This window comes from Plectropomus leopardus, chromosome 14, assembly GCF_026936395.1.
Source record: "Plectropomus leopardus strain MGB_pleo_1.0 chromosome 14, ASM2693639v1, whole genome shotgun sequence".
In the NCBI taxonomy this organism is placed as follows: Eukaryota; Metazoa; Chordata; class Actinopteri; order Perciformes; family Serranidae; genus Plectropomus; species Plectropomus leopardus.
Window position 1 is genome coordinate 4018939 of NC_142189.1, and position 20433 is coordinate 4039371.

General features: G+C 41.8%; 1 protein-coding gene across 6 annotated transcripts in view; it reads left to right on the forward strand.

Moving 5' to 3' along the window:
• Positions 1–418: 418 nt before the first annotated feature.
• The window catches only part of fgfr3 (fibroblast growth factor receptor 3), a 98860-nt gene continuing 78845 nt past the window's right edge, over positions 419–20433 (forward strand). For all 6 annotated transcript variants that reach the window (XM_042500597.2, XM_042500596.2, XM_042500598.2 and 3 more), the window contains exons 1-2: positions 419–866; positions 8120–8345. In XM_042500597.2, the coding sequence (XP_042356531.1) occupies positions 8198–8345 (148 nt within the window). In that variant the 5' untranslated portion in view covers positions 419–866; positions 8120–8197. The remainder of the gene's footprint in view (positions 867–8119; positions 8346–20433) is intronic.

Sequence of the window (20433 nt, forward strand, 5' to 3'; positions counted from 1 at the left end):
CACCTTGATAGAAATAACAAAAACAATTAACCAGATGACGTAATGTTAAGAGGATAGGGGCAATTATGCTAAATTTAAAAAATAATTATCAAAAATTCTATATCTGGTTTAAAGATTGGGTATTTTGGGAGTACTCGTGGTTTATTTGACTTTATTATTGCTTAAAAACATTTCAAGAGATTAAATATGACCTTTACAAGATACTAGATTCAATTTTGTGGAAATGTATTTTTGTTTAGTGCACATTCTTCTTCAGATACACACATTCAGAGAAGCATTGCGTCATTGGTCCATCGGCTAAAGCGCTTATTTTGAATTTATTTATTTTGAAGGTGCAAACAGGAACTCCTCCTGTCTCCCAGCCGCGCTCTCTTGACGGCAGCAACGTGCAGCTCCTACTTCACAAGCAGCCAGCGGAGGAGAGCCACCAGTCCGAGTTGGTTGATCCGAGAAACACACCGACTGGCATTCGCGCTGGAGACGAGCGAGGAGCCGCGTTCACAGCGTCCGGTCCGCCTCCTGCTCCACACCGTCCCCGTGCGCGAGAGGATGAACGCTTTTCGGAGGTTTGGACACTTTGGACAGCAGCGCGTGGTGGAAAACAGGATTTAGTGGAGAAGTTGGCGTTCGGCAGCAGCGGTGCCCGAGCCGAGGACTCTCGCTGTCAGTCTTGAGGGGGATTTCTGACTTTTTTTTCTTCTTTCCACTGTCGCTTAACTGCTCCCCGAGGCGCGAGGACTTACGGATTTTAAGTAGTTTTGTGGGTTTTTATGAAGTTTTCAGGAGAATTACGACTGTTTTTCTTCCTCTGAATGTTTGGTGACATCTGAAATACTGAAATTTGCTGGCAAAACGGAATACTTTGGGTAAGTACTACATTATTATTATTATTATTATTATTATTATTATTATTATTATTATTATTATTATTATTATCCTCAGTCAACTTTTTGCAGCCTCAGAGGTATGAGAGAAATAGCTCCACTTCCTTGTAGATGTGCGTCAGACAGGTTGTCTCTCAGCGTTAAGTGGCCGTGTTGTACTAAGGAGTGTGTACGGTGTGTGTGACGCGTGAAGGAGCAGCCCTCAAGGCTGTGCCATCGCACAGGTGCCGCATAAGGAACGGCTCCGGTGTGTGCGCAATCAGCGCGTCTCAGCTGATGTTAGGGCGCTTTTTGCGCGTATTTCTGTCACCTTGGTTTGGAGAAAGCGCGCACAGGTTTCGGTTTCTGGGCTTATTGGTGCTGGCTGCAGTGTGTGTGGCGCTGGTTTGTGAAATTACGCACGGTGAGTGGCTGAAAATGACATTTTCCACTGTGGAACTGGCATTTGGCTGTGGTTATTGCCTTATTTTAAATGGAAATCAGCTTGCGTAAAAAAGTGTCTCTATTTAAGAAGTCATTTTAAAAGCAGTGACCCGTGTCAGTCTGTCAAGTTTGAAAATATCGACAAAAAATTCTTGGAGTAAGAGAAATCGTGCAAAGACAGATGTATGAATTGTGGAATTACGCACGTTACTCTGTCCATCAGGGTGGATTTAGGATGTCCATTAGATGCACCTAATAAAAGTTCTGTTTCCATTTGTAATCAATCAAACGTTTCCATGAATAATCTCACTGTCAAAAAAGTGAAATATTGACTTTCATCGCCGTCCTGTGCTCGCCAGGACGAACACGCCTTTTCTCCTCACTGCAACAGTGACGTCTTTACTGGTTAGGAGCAGAAATATGAATTACACATCAGCCTCTTTCACACAGCCGCACTCCCTAATGCCTCTGATCATCTCTGAAGTCCCTCCAGAAAGCAGCGCATTTTTTTCTCTCCTCCCTTTGAATGAACGAACTGTGCGGTTCTCTCCCCTCAGCAGCACATCACTCATCCCCCCTCTTCAAACACAAGCGCTTCAATCGGATTCAGATGGTGAGTTTTGGCCACTCAGCTCAGCTTTGACTCCCATCATGTCAAACCATCACCGGAGAAAATGACCGGATTATTGCATCCTTCGAGAGGAGGGGGTGCTGAAAATGAGATTTGGGACTTGTAGTGCGTTAGCCTATTAAATTCCAGAGCTGTAAAACAAGCGTGTGGATGATAATAGTTTGGCTAATGCTGCAAATTAATTGTATCTATTGACCCGAGAAATAACGCACGCCAGTTCGCAGCGTTTTCAATCAGAGGCACACATTTCTGTTCCAAATGAGACTCTGATTGCCTCTTTTCATTACCGAAATTGGCCTGAGACCATCCCTCTGCGCGGAGTTTTTGGTGCCCCCCCGCTCTATTATAAAGAGTAGAATAGTGCATTAATCCGCCCCAACTTGTCTAATTTGAGAAGAAAAGCTGATCTTTTTCAGGCTCCAACATTAATTCACTGTAATATTCCAATAATTAGAACCCTGTGTGTTGCAGCAGCGACCTTATCTGGCCTTTTTAAGCAGATTTATATCTTGTTATTTCTCTGTAGGACTCCCATCACTCAGAAAAGTGGTTCCCAACTTGTCCAGATTTCTCCTCAGTCATTAGTTCAAGGTCCACATCTAAAATATTTATTTCACAAAATGTAAACTACACGTAGGCTGAGATCACAGTGGAATCAAACATAATGCAAGAATGAAGTGCAACTACTTAAAACTCAGTAAATAAATAGGACTGCAGCTAAAAAAGTGCCCATTAGTGCTTTAACCTGTTATTGCCTGCTTCCCTTTATTAGGTCTATGAATTTGAGCGCTGTACGTGTCACTTTAGATGCCAGTGGACCAGATAAAATGAAGTCACAAGACAGAATCAATGGCAATTTTTGTCCTTTCCTGAAAGAATCTAACAGTTTTAGCCCAAAAGCTTAAAAAAAAACAAAAAAACAACATCTGACAGTCACCTGTGCAGTGGTAGATGCTTATAAAATGACGCAGGACAAAAAATAGGTTGGCATGATAAATTAGTCCCTTAACAAAGTCTGTAGGTCTCTACTTTTTTACAAACTTGACACATTCAAGAGTCACATGCGGTCCACTCAGAATGACCTGCGAGCCTCTTTTGGACCATGGCCCATCAGTTGGGAACCACTGAGGCAGAATATGTCTCTGATACTCGGTTGTGAACTTTATTGGCCTATATTCTTAGTATTTTATACCTTAATTGGCCACAAAAGTTAAATGTCCAAAGCACTGAGTCTGAGCAAATCGGTTCGATTTTTCAAAGACATGGGGAGAGGGCAACGATCAATTTAACAAGACATTGCTCAAAAATTTGCTAAAAAAAGTTAAAAAATTACAAGAAAGTTACAAATGAGCAAATTAAGTATCCTTTTTTTTGAGAAATAACCTAAATAGCTTGTGAAAAGCATCTGAACGCAGCACGAGAAAAGTGCTGTTGATCCAGGTTTCAGAGGGTTAAATGAACCTATATTCTGTCACTTCACATACTGACATTTCTCATCTTCTCAGAGGACAAATGTGAGGACAGGTATAGTCTTTTACACGTGCAGTATTGGACACATGACAAGATGTTTTACGTCGGGTTGAGCCTGATTCCACCGCCTGCAGCAGCGCTTTATACCTTGAGTCACACTGCACCTCTGACAGCTTTAAAATGCAGAGTCCTTTCAACTGATCAATATCTCCTCTCACCTGAGGGTGCGTTTGTTTTTGAAAAGAGGGCGGTGATGTGATGAAGGCAGCGAGGCGCAGCGAGGGGACAAGGTGAGGAGCAGAGACACGGGAATGAATGGGAGAAAAAAACAGCATTAGAAGAAGAAAGAGGCACTGATATGGAAGATTACCCACTTGTGCGTCTGTCTATCTTCCTCTCCACCACCCATCTGCCCTCCACTCGGCTGCTGTTTGCACTTGTGCTCTCCCAAAAAACCCTTTAATCCCCTTTTCCCAAAATGACAAAGTCGATCCGGGCCCGGCTGTTGATTCTCCGGCTTAATTATTAAAGATTACTGACACTCCGGAGAGGTGTGACTAGCATGTGACCGCCTCGCATTGATCCTCGCAGAGGGGAGAGAGGGGGGATGACAGGGATTTGAACCCCGGTTAAAGCATTTTTCTGCCTCGGAGCTATTACAATGTGAGGATAGTTCTGCATGATTAATGTTCATGTATTATTCACCGCGGCAGTTGTGTTTCTCTTTCATGCTTTAAGAAAATATTAGCATGAAAACACTGTGGAGGCTTTGAACTCCTCGCTGGGTCTTTGAGATCCATACCACCTCCTCCTCCTCCTCCTCCTCCTCTTCTTCTTCTTCTGGAGGTTGTTAAGTGAAATCAAAGTGTTTTCAGTCGGAGTCTGTGAAGAGTTCATTTCCAATGTTCAGCATGTCCACTTTGGTGTGAAAAAAGTTCTTAGTTGAGTTTTATCACTCAAAATAGAGGATATAAGGTTACTGTTTTGTCAAGGAAGGGCATTTATTGCCTACTGCGCTTACATGGGATTTAATTTGTTCCAGTTTCATGCTATCAATCATGTTGCAACACTTGGCTGCTCCTTGTATTCAAGGATTCACTTTGTGCATGAGGTTAGCTATTACCAGTGGTGTAATGTAACACAGTATTAATACTTTGTGACAGGATTTAAGTGTTTTAGGGAAGTATTTGTACTTTGCTTGAGTTTTTAAACGTTAACTTTTACTTCACTACATTTCCTTTAAGCATTTTAGTTACCTTCTACAAAAGGTAAGGAAGAAACAGACAAATGAAGGACTAGGAGGGAAGGAAAAACTGGATTTTGTTCTTTAAATTCTCAAAGTTGTTGTAAAGACACTGTTTATGTATTTGTTTTAACTTAAAGGTTGGTGCCCAGACTGCCTTAAATTTTAAAATAAACTGAATTTGGAAAGACAAGTTGAATCAATACAGAATTACCTCAACTTGATTTGTGAAATTCAGTAAACTTAAAATTCCTAGGCAGCCTCGGCACTCAATTATTGGTAAAACTGATGATTGATTAATCAACTAATTGTTATTTGAAAAAAAACAAACTTTGCTTATTTCAGATAATACCAAACACTTTTTTTCCTCAGTTAAGGCTCACAGCAACATACTGCAGGTTTTTCTACATTGCATAGCCTCTCTTAATTGATTACATTTCACGTGTGATTAAATTCTAATGACCTATTAATCAATTGTTGATTAATTATCACCCCCAGTTAAAACAAATAAGTGGGGGTTTTTTTTACAGTGTATTTGTTAAATAAACCTTACAATTCTCAAGTCTTTTTGCCTCTTCATCACCAGAATTTACTTGTGCTTTTACTTTCAATACTTATGAAAAATTACTTTTGATACTTAAGTACAGTAAATATCAGATACTTTAAGACTTTTACACAAGTAGTATTCACATAGGTGTCATTATTTGGTTAGAAATCTGAACTTTTAACTCAAGTATCACTTACAGGTACTTCATCCACCTCTGGCTATTACCCGTCACCAAATTAGTCAACGTTAAAGCCTGTATTGTTTTCCAGTGTCTTCTCACATGACTCGAGAGGCCGTCATGCTACTTGTCTAAACAGATCTGCACGTTGACATGAAACAACTCTGAAGACTTTGTCAACTCTCAAAGTGAAGTGGCTGTAAAAAGCTGGAGATTTATATTTTGCTGTGTGTGCCAGAGAAAACAAAAGATTCAAATCGGTGAGGCCTGCAATCAGCTACCTCCACGCCCGGCGAGCGAAGGCCTTATCGAGCTGTACAAACAAACCGCAGCAGCGTGTAGGCGTCTTGTGTTGTAAGAGGGTGAGGATGGGCTCGGCAAGGAGGAGAAAAGCTCATCGAAGTGCCTATAGTGAACATAAAAGGCTGCAGTGCTGTATGTCGAAGCATGAAAGGTGCAGTGTTTAGATTAGACTCAGTGTGTCTGCGCTGCTTTATCTGTTCATGTGTGTCTTGTGAAGTTTCCTCCAGTTGGTGTTTTCTGTGTCGAGGAGTGATAATGTGCAAACAGAGCCTTGCAGAGCCGGCCCCAGGCTTTGGTTTGTGCTGAGCAAGGAGTGGGTCACAGGTCCTCGGAGAGAAAGAAAAACAGTACCGTTAAGACTTAAGACAACACAACCTTTCTCTGGACTGAGTGTGTGTGTGTACAATACACCTCTGTGTGCAGAAGCTAAGCCCACTCTGAAATGTTTGCGTGTGTGTTCGGCAAACCTGTGCGTCTGTTTTCGTTGGGGTGGACATCTCACAGCCAGGGCTATTTTGAAGCTGGACAGAGCCCCTAAAGTTTGACACTTTGTATGGAGTTTGGAGTTTAACTTAGACTACATTTGGGGACATCGACTTAGGACCAGTCAACTGGGGACAGCTTGTGCAATTGGGGACAAAAAAAGGGAATGTTAAATATTATAAAGCTGATTATTGAGTTAGGGTTTGGCAAGTAGAAGTTAGGGTTAGGGGTGAAAGGTTAGTCTCCGGGAAATGAATGTAAGTCAGTGTAATAACCCAAAAAGTAATAGGGTGTAATTGATCTGGATCGATGCAAATTGGAAACATTGTTCCATGTCATCATCTTTAGGATACTTGAAAGTCTTTATCATCATCAAACAGCAGCAGGCAGATAATGGCAAGCAAGCAAGAGACAGACCATGAGGATTATGTTATGTTTATTTTGAATTTTGGAGAAAATAAGGGTCAACAGACAGGGCACATGCCATATGTAAACAGTTACGTTATGAGTTTAACAATGATGTACTTTTCTGGATGGGCGTCTCACTCCGCTAGCTTCTAGCAGCAACACAGGAACACCAGCTGCTCTGTTTCGCTCTGAGAATGTGTACCAATGGTATTCACACCCACATCAAATGACTGTGCAATGATGAGCTGTCACTAATTACTGCCCGTCTCCTCCCAAGCCGCACTCAAACATTATTCCAAGGTAGTCTGCACCAAGTTTGAAAGAGAGAATGAATAAGTAAGAGATATAGAAAGATGAGAAACCACTGAAAAGTTTTCAAAGACCTCTGTTCCTGCTGCTGTCAACTGTTTATCTGTGAAGTTGCACAGACACACCAACAAAACAACCCAAAAACACACCAGCTAACAGAAAAGCAGACTCGTCAGCTGCAGTGGTGTGTTCACTGGCAGTAGGAATGCAGTCAATTCCCTATATTTAGCGGGTTTATCCATGTTTGAAAAACTTGTGTGTGTATATGCTATATTTGGTGGGAAAGGAGTAAACATTTGTGTGTTTGTGCCTAACCTAGGCTTCCAGACCAGTTAGTTGGGACAGCTTATGCACCTGGGTCAAAGTGGGAAAAAGCAGAGTTTTTTGGCTAGTTAGGGTTAGTCTCCACGAAATGGATGTAAGTCTATTCAGTGTCCCCAAAAGTGACATAAGTAAACATGTGTGTGTGTGTGTGTGTGTGTGTGTGTGTGTTTGTGCATGTGGGGGGTTTTGGCGCTTTGCTTTTCTGGGCACCTCGCTCAGAGCTCTCTCCTCGAACCCTCAGTGCATTCCAGCTTCTCCCTGCTTAAGCAAACAGTAAGCAGAGCACTCCGCCGACTCTCGCCGGAGCCGTCACGCTCCTTCCTCCGCCTCCTCCTCCTCTTGCGAGCCGCCGGGCAAGTTGGGCAACTGATACTGTAGACTCCAGCATTCCTTATCCTGCAGGAAGATTAGTGAATCCGTGTCAATCGGTTGCTAAACCACGCAGAAGAGTTTCTCAAGCAGAAAAGAGTCCTGTGGAAAGAATGACAGGGTGTTTAGGTCTGAAATGATGTGATTTTTCTTCCCCCTCAACTAATCCTATCGCAGCAAAGCTAATTGATTAGTTGATGAACTTGTATTCTTGGCTGGGGGTACAGAGAGCCGGTTTCTGCTCCAACATCAGAGCTCCTGTGCGCCCATCTTAACGATCAGGTGCTCTGAGAAAGTTTCTGAGAAAAACTGCGAAGAGGGATTTCCACTCTAATCCCAGAAATCTGTGTGGAATGTCAGGTCAGAATATGGTAGCATGTGTGCAAACCCTGAGGCGCTTCTTTGTACTTTGTTCAATTTGCAGTTTATTTTATTTTTTTCAGAGTTGATTGCATGGTCTGCCTGAGTCAAATTTGGGCCAGAATCTGAAGAAGAACCTCCATATTTCAGCTTTGATTGATTTCTCCTCATGTTTGTTGTCTTTCAGGTCAGCGCAGGGGAGTTGTTGGATAGTTTCTTGCGGCGTCGGAGGCCGCCGTTCTGCCGGACAGCATGCGAACGGAGGATGTTGTCTGAGTCTGAGTCGGGCCTCGCTGCTCTACGTGTCACCTCGTCGTCCAGAGGAATGACGGCTCTGTGGTGCTCATTCTGGATTTCCTTCCTCCTGCCACTCTGCGTCGCTCCGGCCAGGCTGCCCACCGCTCAGCCCACAGGTAGGAAACTAAATCAAACCTTAAGCATGTTTGTACTGCTGATACCACTGCTGACACAACACCGGTTATTGTTAATATTGTTAATATTTTGAAGCAATTTGATAACTCTCAGGACAGAAAACAAAGATTCATACATTGAATTGCATCCAAATTGTTACTGCTGGACTCGAAAGTAGTAATCACATATTTCAGATATGAAATTACCTGTGTTGCATCCTTTTTCTGCCACCATCACAGCCAAAATCTGAGGAGAAAATATTCATAAAGGCATCTTGGGTGTTCATAGGCTTTTTTTTCAAAGTCCATAAGAATTAAACACATGAAAAAACATTATGCGTTACACAGTGTTGAACTCATTGGTTGATTTAACATTTACTTTTGATAAGATAACACCTATCTTATTGATAAGATATTGTGTGAATCCTGTCACTGAAATGCACTGTTGTGCGTGAACGTGTTCATGTTTTTGGTGAAAGATGAATTGAATGTATCCATTTGCAATGAATGGTTAGTGCAACTGACAATTTAGACAACATAGCTACTACTGAGAAAGCAAGTTTATATGAATATTTGATGGAGTTTTACCAACAAATCAGTGCATATTCCAACAGAAAAATGTCACAAATCTTTGCAAAATGTGCCCATTAGCTCCAAAACAACGAGCCTGAATGTCAGTCACATGTGCAATAAATTTTATACAGCATATAAAGTTTAAGCATCTGACCAGTCTTCGGAAATATCTGCGTTTGAATGTTGATCTTTAGATTTTATTTTATTTACAGAAAAAAACTGAAGAAATCACTTATGTGTTAACTTTGTCTAGATGTCAAATGATAAACTATGAACATAAACTAGTTCATGTTATTTGTGTAACTTGCTTGTGAAGTGTGAACGTGCATAATACTGCTGAAATATGAAGATTTCTAGCTTTTTTTTCTGTTATAAATCACTACGAACTAAAGATCTTCCAGTCTGACTGTTTGTCAGACGGAACAAGCATCTTTGCTCACACGAGGTGAGAAAAGCAAACTTAAAGCGACACTTTTCTTGTAGAACAAAAACACACCTCCGAAGAATTCCCGTCTCAAGTTTAGCTTCACACTCAGTCATAAACCGGGATAAAAAGAAGCCTGAAAGTGTGCTTGTCCGAAATCAAGAAAGACAATATTTAGCTGTTCATACACATTTCGCTCTATCCTCAATTGTTCCACGCTTCATTTTCCATGCTAATATGACATCTGCTCAGCTGTGTGTTCATCACTTCAAATAAGGGCATTTCAAAAGGCACATTTATTGTTTATACGAATGTGGCAGAGTCTTTTTTTTTTACGAGCAGGATTTAATTGGACTCTTCTTGGTTCGCTGAGCTTAGTGCGATTTTCCCTCTTTGTTCTCGAGGCGGAGAAATACCCAAAGATCAGTCCAAAGTAAACGTTGACTGTGTTTGCTTTAATCTCTCCATATTGCGCAAAAAAACTAACACAGCAGAGTAATCTTTTTCTGAGGCGTTAGCCAAGTGTTGTTTTTTCTTCTCTTCCCCCTTCCCTCCCTTTTTTTTCTTTTTATGTGAGTTATTTAAAATGAGTCTTTGACACACTTTACACGCTACAGTGCATTAAGAAAGACGAGGAGCCGGGCGCTTTCTGGATAGGACCCAGCTGTCTTATGCAAGTTGAGATACCCTGTGTGTGTGAGTGTGTGTATGCACAAACATGGACATGCAATTTTTTAACTTGTGCATGTATGTAGTGACTCTTTGACACACTTTAGACAGTGCAATCTTTCGAATAACTGATGTCAGACCAGAGATATATACTTGAGATTGGACTTAAGTCATAAAATTAAGACTTTTGACTTGACTTGGACTCTGCTGCTGCTGCTACACGTGTCTCCCTGAAGACTTGTGATTGACAGCAAAAATGTTCTTATCTCAAGTTTTGACCTGGAAAATGCCTGAAACAAGAAAACTTTCAGTTTCAGGCCTCCGCATTGAGACGTTTTGGTCTTAACTATGCAAGAAAAGCACGGTTAACAGAGCTTTGGAACGAATGTGAAATGTCTTGAGCATTTGAAGGTTTAAATTACTTAAATTTTTTATTTCATTTTGACACAGACTTGCCCCAAAAGATTTAAAAGCAGCTCTACGTCAGGCTGGTGTGACAGCCCCTCTACCTGTGTGTGAATTCCACTCTTCATACCCAAAAAAGCTCCTCTGCTCGCCTGTTTCTGCACTCCCTCATGAAAAAAAAAACAATGTTACAATAGAGGTGTTGTGATTCTGTCTGCCTGATTGCCTTCCCTGCTGGGAGCCATCACAGTCTATCATGCTTGGCATCATCCAAAAAGCAGTTTTTTAAGCCCCTCAGGGTGGCGGGTGTTCAGGCTGTGATCTCCGTGTACCTGTGCCGAAAGCAGACGGGGCCAGATACAGGATATTGTTTCAAGTTGCTAATGTTTGTCATGTTTGGGTGTGATGATCAATCTGACGTGAAGTGGATGATGGTCAGGTGATAATAGGCAACATGTGCAGCCATGTTTTTAGCAGAGATGTTTGAGACGGAACGTTTTTTTTGGCTCTGAGTGACTCTTTTGGGTGTCAGACATGTTTATTAGCCTTTTCAGACAGTGTCATCCATTTTTGATGTGGTTGAGGTTCCTTTGTGACCACAGATACAGAAAACACTCTGGAAAACCTGAATCCTGAAGAAAACTAACAAAAATGAAAAGCTTTATACTGTCTGTTTTCTGGATTTCCATGCATTCACTAGGGATGCACCAATCCATCTTTTTAATTTTCGATATCATTCCCAGGGCTTTGGGAATTGGCCCTTATCAAGATGTAAAATAATAAGCTGTATACCTTATTATGTGAAAGCGTATCTATAATGCAACATCAGGCTTGACTTAAACATTAATGGTAAAAAATTGTCTGTTTATTACAACTTAAAATGTTCGTGTCTTGGCTGCTGTAAAATTTAAAGTTGTTGACATTGAGATAATAAATTGAATATTTTTACAGTGTTGCTTTCCTGACTTTGCAAAACAAAATGTAACAAACAAATACATACAATACAAAATTACCCCTAAACAGCTACCATGTTTATTTTTAGCTTTCTCAGTTACGCAGTCTAACGATGTGCTGCTAATGCATGACGAAGTATGTACACGTGTCATTAACATAGAACTGAAGTAAATAGATCTGGCTCATTGTCACTGATATCCAATCCGGCAATTTAAGTCAGGATATATTTATAATATAGGATTGTTGCACGCCTAGTTTTTAGGTTACAAGAAAATTAATAAATGTCTCAGATTTATTGCCGTCCAGCTAAAAAGTTTTATTACCAGCAACCATGATTTATCATCTCCTCTTGTGTTTAACCGATAATCTACTGCCTCTGATAATCTGCAGACTGATTTTTTAACTAACCTTATCAGTCAGAAAGATCTTGAAATCATATTAAATCTCATAGTCTGACTCTCTAATCCTAAGCCCCCCAAAAGAAAAACTCATCCATGACTGTTTCTTATCTGCTTTAGCTTTTAACATTCACAATATATTGTTGTATCATCCAGTTGTTTTTGCATTTGTCGATATAATCATGAGGTAAATGAGGTTTTGGAGCTCACATACAGCGACCTTTGCACCTGGTAGGCATCTCCGGCCTGCGCCTCGTCTCCCCTGTCTCCCCCACGGGCCCCTGGCCTCCAGCAGAGTTCCCCACGTCCACAGATGGACGAGCAGTGGGGATAAAATGACTGTCGTTTACTGGCAGATGGCACAATTTCCCCTCAGCCGCCACAGCACTGGGCAAAGTTGTCACTTAGGTTTGTGGTTTTCAGTGTGTATTGCTCTATGTGTGTGTGTGTGTGTGTGTGTGACTGTGTGGGGGTGCAGATTAATGTGTGTATCTGTTTCAGGGTCAGACATTAGCAGGTGCTGAGGACAAAAATGCCCTTGGAAGTGTACAGCAGGCGTGTAAATAAACATTAAAGGTAATTGATTAATGTATGGCTGTGACCGCTGAGTGCCTGTGGGCCACCGTAGGGATGTTTTTAAAGAAGATAAAATAGCGTTCCATCAAAGATAAACAGGTTTTATGGATCAGAAAACAACACAGTATGCTTGATAAGCTGTTTAAGTAATGGCTTAACTTAAAGATAGATAAAGAGTTTATCTCACCGAATGTCGAACAAGCAGATCATTTCATACTTTTAAAAATGCCTCACGAAACAGAACCGCTCTACTTCAAACGCTCTCAATCACAGATATTCAGCTTGCTTTGCTTGGGGGCCACTTTTGCAAAATGACAGGAGGTCAGGGCTGAATTGCAGCAGCCCCATACATGTTTCTAGAATTTTAAGATGTTCCTAGGATTTTAGGACATCTCTTGGATTTTAAGACGTTTCTAGGATTTAAAGACATTTCTTGGATTTTAGGACATTAGGGGCCTAGCTTGGACATATGTCATATTAAAGTCATCCCCTGTATTTATGCAAGTGTGAGATCAGACACTGGTTTGTGTGTGTATGTGTGTGTTCACCATCATGTTGTCTGAGAGAGCTGTGTTGTTTATTTCTCCTGGTGGCATTTCCAAATGTTGAGGAGAACAAAAAAAGTTTTGAGAGCGCAAGTCGACCGATGTGAGAGACTGATGACAAAGAACAGAGTCTGTGTGTATGTGTGTGTGTGTGTGTTTGTGTGTGTTATTCTTCTCTCCTCTGTATTTACTGACCACACACACTCCCTGCTGGTGCCCCCGTGGAGCTGCCATGAAATATGTGTCTCCTCTGCTGCGACGTTTTCTGTGAAACGGCAGAAGTATAAATTCAACACATTCCGTTTTCAGCCATTGTGTGTGTGTGTGTGTGTGTTGGTGTATGTGAGTGTGTGACAGAGCAGGCCTACGTGGAGTCTGCAGTTAAGTGAATGTTATGTCTGTATGAGCAGAGGCGGATTATAAAAGGGAGGCAGTAAAAGAAGATGAAAAGAGAGAACGATAAAAATTAAAGGATAGCTGAGTGTGTGTGTGTGTAAGTGTGTGTGAGTATGTGTTTTTGTGTGTGTGTGTTGGGTGAGAGAGGGAGAAAGAGACAGTGTGGGCGTGTGTGGTCATTATGCCCTTCAACCAGAGAAGAAAGCAAATATGTGTCTCATTTTTAGAGACAGAAAACGTCAACGTTTTTGTGTGTGTGTGTGTGTTCGTTCATGCATGTGCATGTCTGTGTGTGTATGTGTCTGTGTGTATAGGTGTGTATGTGTGTGAGGTCACTGACCCCCCTGCCTCCCCCCTGGCAAGGACTGTAAATGTCAGCAGGGGTTGTTTGGGTGGTTAGGAGACTCGTTAAAACCACGCCATCCACAGATTTACGCCCAGGCTCTACAATTCTCTCACACACACACACACACACACACACACACACATGAACATGCACAATGTCACTCGACTCTCTCCTTGTTTCTTTTTCTCTGTTGAATTTCATTTTTCTTCCCCACCACTCTCCTCGCTCTCTCTTGAACACTCACTCACACTTGTCTTCTGAAAAGCTCTCCTGTGCTCTGTAAGTCTTTGATTGTGGCAGTGTTGTCCTGCAGGCAGTCTGTGTGTGTGTGTGTGTGTGTGTGTGTGTGTGTGTGTGTGTGTGTGTGTGTGTGTGTGTGTGTGTGTGTGTGTGCTGTAGTCCAACATACAATGTGTTCACCAGCAGCTTCAGTGCAGAACTTCAGTGAAATCAGGCAGCGTTTACAGTCTGAGTTTCCAGCGTGAAAAATACTCTCCGTACAGTTTGTCATTGTAGAGAAAACGGTCTTGTTCCTTTAAATGGAAGCACTTTAGGTCCCTTTTTTAAACCAAAATGTAACCAGAAAGTGTCTGGATCTGTTTCATGGTTTGTTGTTTTCAGCTTAGGTCCCACCAGGGCCCTTCTTGTCACAAAGCACACATCTTTTGTCACTCGCCTCCCTCTAGTCCACCAGAGTGCTCCTCTGGTCTGCTTGCCTGCTACTTTGGTGAGTCCGTAAACTTCTCTGTCGGGCTTTACTATTGGCACTTTTGGCCACTCCAAGTCAAACCATGCTGCATTTATTTCTGTTGCCATAACCACTTTGAATATGCCGAGTTGTGCCAAGTTGCACCCGAGACGGATCATCTTCAGAGTGGTGTCAAAGCGTGCCAGACTGCCTCCAAGCAGGTCATGGTAATGTCAGATGGGCTACAAATTAGGGACATGTTTAAAGAGCCTCCACTGCTGTTGCCAAACTTGGTGGATACCTCAACAACAGTTTCAACAGTTTGAAACTAGATGCTAAGCAAAATTGTATACGTCTAAACATCAATGATGATAAAAGTAGCTGGCTACCAACAACTGTTGCAAAGTACAATAGTGAGCAGCACCAAAGAGGGTGCTGGTTTTTTAATGTCGTAGACTTCGATCAACTTTATTGTCATTCTAACTAAACACAACAGTGCACATGGAACGAAATTTTTTTGCATTCAGCTAAAAAATAAAACTGCAGCTGATGGACCAAGTCAGATCGAATCAAGCCAAGCCAGCACAAGTGTATTTCTCTAATCCACGCTAGTGAGCCTCTGGTCTGCCACATGCCCCTGAAGTCTGCGTAAACAGCCCTCTGGTCTGCCTTTTGGGGCGTTTCCGCCAGGAGGTTTGGTTTGGCTCGGTTCAGTTCAGTTTGTTATTGAGATTTAATATGATTTTGTTGGGGTTTTTTTGCATTTCTGTTGTGAGACGTTGTACTTTTGAACCATCCTTTTTTTTGTCACCTAGCACACCGGTACTAAAAGGTGGAGAAACACTACAGTTCATTGATTGGTTGGTAGAGAATCAACTCTCTGTGCTCAGGGCTGAGCTGTGGCTGCTTTAACCGCTGTTCATACCGTGAAGTTTTTCATACGGACGTTTACTTGTAATGTTACTCAATGTATGAGCTGACAACGTGAATCCATAAACACACCTTAAATTTCAATACAACCATGTAAGTGCTTTTCTGTTTTGAGTCCACATCCTTCCATAATGAAAATACCTGGTTCAGTTTCTGATTTTCAGTAGATGCTGAACTGTGTGTGTGTTGTCTGAATTCAATAATGCATCAAACAGAGAGGTAGTATGGTCACATATTTTACTTTTTGGCAACCTTGACACAGTTCTGCTGATCATTTCGGCTTTTGTTCTCTTGAAGTTCAGCATGTTTTTCCTCCCGAAGAGATACAGTAGCTCTGCCTCTCTCCAGAGTGCATTTATAGAAAGGTTATTTTCTCAAGTATGATGGCGGTGTAATCTTCTGAGGGGCACTCAACATCACCACCCTTTAATCATCCTATTATGTAAATGAGCAGTGCTCCATGTGTGGGCTTTATGCTACTGTTCATCACAGCTTAAGCGTAAAGTTACTCTCCGTGCGAGTTTCTCTTCCTCTGCAGCAACACTTTCCGAGTCTCTGCATGAATGTTCATTTCCCTGGCAACATTATCAAGAAATCTTTTGGCAAGCGTAGAGGCGTGCAGTCCAAATAAGCTTTGGAGAATGACGATTTGTTGAACAATGGCTGTTCTATCCTCAGTCCATCAGGCACTTAATCCAGTAGACGCTTAAGACACTTTGTTGGATGGGAATTAAACACTGAACACAACTCTTAGCGCTGTTTAGCAAGAGGTCATAGTGGGAAGCTTCTTCTGAAAGCCAATCAGGATTTACAGTGAAACACTTATAATGAATTTATATATTCATCTGTAGAAAGTCTTAAATTTACACAACGATCATCTTTAAGTTATCAAAAAACATGGCACTATAAGTTGTACATTTTTAATAACCTTTGCTGATGCTCTCCTATGTTTTGTCATCCTTTGCAGTACATCATGTATTAGAGAGATTTTCATTAAGTACTTGCTGAGTATTACAGTCTAGACTCAATATTTTTCCAAGGATAACACACAGTTGAGCACAAGTGGAAAAAGCCTGTTGCTAAGCAAAATGTTATTAAAGGTTTTCATATCAGATCGCAGACTGAAGTGAAAATGGTCGACTTGAATGAGACTAAATTGTGAGACAAAATGCGCCTTGTATTTCAGGATCAGTGCTGGGTGTTGAATCTAAGTACTACTTTTGACACTGAGTACAAATTATTATACGTATGACTGAATGTCAAGTGCAGAAAGCTGGCATTGAATCTTAGGTCTGATTTGTATTCTTGCTCACTTACTTATACTTTTCTGATTTAATGAAAACCTCTGCTGCTAGAAACAACACTAATTTAGCAGTTAGAGTAAATTAAAACAATAAAGCAACCCTAAATATGAGTTGAAACAATCCATACAGCAGCCCAGTCACCATAAGAAAATGTTGTTATTGTACATTTCTGCAAACTACGGATACCTTGCATTTGTACATTTCATACGCATCATACAATGTAGTTTAGATTACATGTATGAGCTGACTTTGTCATCTGGATGTGGAGGGCGGGATAGATGGCATGAGCCATAAGCACCAAGCTGCAGACCACAGTTTGTGACCTGAAAAAGACAAAACAGGTTGGGATTTTGCTGCATTTTCAGCAGCTTTTTAGGCATAAAAAAGCGACATGGCTGCCTTTTCTGCCAGGATTATGGCTCCCAAATAGGATTTTTTAAAAGTCAAAAATGGTCTTTTCCAAACCATAAGTGTTTGTTACCCAAAGTGTTTTTCAAACATACACTACACAACACTACATACTAACGTGTGAATGTAACATTTGCAGAAATGTACAATGCCAGCTCTGGTAGTTGGGTTTTACTTGCCTCAAAATGTGTTTGAAGGTAGTTAACTAACACTGAGGGAATGTCTGCATATAAATTCACTTTACTGGAGTACACAGCATCACACTCCTGCTCTAAAACTAGAGAAAAAGAAGTTTGAACCTGGGAATGTCAAAACTGGTTGTTGCCTTGCGAAAAATCACAGCATTTCCAACAGTGATTGTGCCACCAAACCGTGTCAGCATTAGTTATTTATTTTTATTTTTCCTTTATTTTACCAGGTGAGTCTATTGAGAACCAATTCTCATTTACGACGACGACCTGGCCAAGAGGCAGCATAAAGCAAAGAAAAACAAACGAGACACATTCATACAAATCAATATAAATATCCTAATAATAGTATGTAAGTATTGACTGTAGCTGCTTCAAAGTCTGGAATTTAGAAACATTTTGCTGCAAGTACTAGGAATAGGAAGATATCAAACAAGCTTTCAGTGATTCGTGGCTTTATTGATTGATTGAATGTAATCTGATTTAGATATTCACTGTCACTGTTATCCTTCATCTGTAGTCACAGAGTGTAAAATCCTCCCAGAAGTCACCAGGCTGTCTCAGGTTTGGGTTAAATGTACACCTCAGCGAGCTCTCACAAAGCATGGAAAGAATTAGCAGACAGCTGTAGATCAGTAGGTCATTGTCAGCCAGGGGCCTTCGTACGAACCTTGTCCGGGGGCCACAGCTATGTATGTATTAATACACCTCATTAATGCCCTTTGAAACCCCCTCTGCATGTCTTCTCGATGAATTATGGATGAAAATACAGACCTGTCTGTTTGCTCTGCTCACATCTAACCCCGGCCGCCTCTTCTGCAGTGGGATTGTTTTTCAGTCCTTTATATCTCTTTTGAGTTTCGCTCCCTTTCGGCAAACAGACATTATGTGACTTTTACACAAACACATTTTAAGCTTTAAATCTCCCCAGTTATCTGATCTTTTTTTGGGGGGGGCTTTTTTTTTGCCTCAAATCAACATCAGTTTCGCTGCCCTTTGAAGGTTGCCTTACTGCCCATTCAGCCTAATGATGTCTTTGCAGCACGAACACACACTTGTGTGTTACACACACACACACCTGTACATGTCCTCTGCTCTACCTCTGGCTGCGGTTCAGGCTGGTTCTTAGTCTGCTGGCTGACAGCGGCGTTGACATACGGTGGGTTTTTAATTACAAAGCTCCCCTTAAGGAAATTGTTGAGATACTTAACAGATAAGGCAGACATGGAGGGGAACAAAGAGGCTCGTTGTATCGTATCAGGAGGACTGCGTTTGGAGGGCGCGCAGGGAGGAGGAGCGGGGGGTCAGTCAGCTGGAGCTGCAGTTACATCTGACAAAATATTTTTGTGCTGTGAAGTGACTGGATGATGGTCTTCTATTGAAAGTTACGTGTCTCCTTTCAAACATCTCTCACCGTTCACTCTCTCTTTCTGTCTCTCTCGCTCACTGACACCTGGATTTATTGCCACCATTGGTATAATTGCATAATTTTGATTGAATTCTTGTGATGGATGGCAATTGCAAAAAGGAGCCAATATACTCTGTCCTCATGCATGTATAAACATGTTTGCATGTGTGCGTGTGTGCTTGTGTGTGTGTTTGTGTGTTGGACTCCGTACAGCTCGGCACACAACCTGCCATCTGTTTGCCTCTGCCAGCAACAAAATGCACTCTTCCAGTGGGGTTGGCACAAAGCGCACGCACGCACACACACACAGACACACACAGACTTGATCTGTCCCACCCATCACTCAGCTCCTTGAACCTCTGCCCCTCTGCACCCCAACTGGCTCTTTAGTCTCTCTCTCTCTCTCTCTCTCTCTCTCTCTCTCTCACTCACACACACACACACACACACTCACACACACACAGTCTCGTTCTTGTTTCTTTGTGCTTCTATTTGACGTCTTTCTCGTCAGACTGATGTGTTACCTGAGCATATTTGCTCCACTGTTGTTCGATACAATTTCCAGGCTTAGTACTCATTTACACAGGCATATTTAAAAAATGTAGCTTTTTCTAAATGCTTTGGCCTTTTTTTTTAGCGCTCTGCAGCGCTTCAGTTGTATTTTTGCCTTTAATGTGGACAAAGATTATTTTATAACAGTGCTTGTGTGAATGGGAATTTAGTGAGAACAAAGGAGGGAAAACCCCCATTTTCATAAATATGTGTCTGTGTGGACTTAGCCTCTGTCCAAAAACCCACATATTTTGAAGCTACATTCTTTGCATGTAGGGTGCTATAAATATCAGCACATTCTCTCTAATTTCAAATTCTCTTTCAATGCATACACTGTATAAACCTCCTCTGACTTCCCAGCATACACGCTGTACGTCCTGCTTTGTTTCTCTTTTTCCATCATAAACACACATTTCCCCACACATACAGACACTCACTTTTACATTCAAACTTATGTGTCATGTATGTCTCAATTCATCCGTTTGTTGTGACGTATTTATGAAAGTGTTTCAAAATCACATGCTAAACATTAAATATTTCATATAAACTAATCCACACCCCCAAAAAACCCGCCCCTCTCCCCCCACTCCCTCTCTGACCACTAACCAGAAGCAGAGCTGTCCTGTCTGGCTCTGCTGCACCCCATTTACATTTCTGTGAATGGAAACAGAGAGCCAACAGACAGTGTTCAACTGTGTGTGTGTGTGTGTGTGTGTGTGTGGGTGTGTGTGTGTGGGTGTGTGGGTGTGTGGGTGTAAGGCAGAGTGGGAGAGAGGCCGTGAGTGTGTAGGGGTATGTGCGTACCTCCTTGCTTGTCACTGTGAGTGTGTGTCCCTCTTTCATCTTCTTCCTCCCTCTGTCTTTCTCTCTTTCCCTCTTCTCTTTTTTTCTCTCCCTCCTTCCGTGTGGTCACACTCACACATCTGTCCCTTCATCCTCCACCTCCTTTATCCCTCCTCTTTTTCTTTGTGTCTGCCAGGACTAATTCAAATTAGCTTTATTGGCTTGAGCATAATTAGGGAGAGTATACAGGGGTTACAGTGTGAGGGTGATAATTGTGAATTACTCTCTCCTCCTCCTCCTCCTCCTCTGTCTCATTTTCTGTCTTTCTTTCTTTCTTTCTTTCTTTCTTTTTTTCTCTCCATCGTCTTTGCTCACCTCCCTCACTGCCTCTTCGTTCAAAAACGTCCAGGGTCTCCCCTCGCACCCTCACATGCGCTTCTGTTTAAAGCCCCCCCACATCCAGGGCAGCTGACACATCTAATATTGAAACCAAACTCGGCTTCCATCCCTCCCACGTCTCCCCTCCTCCTCCCCGTCACCCCCT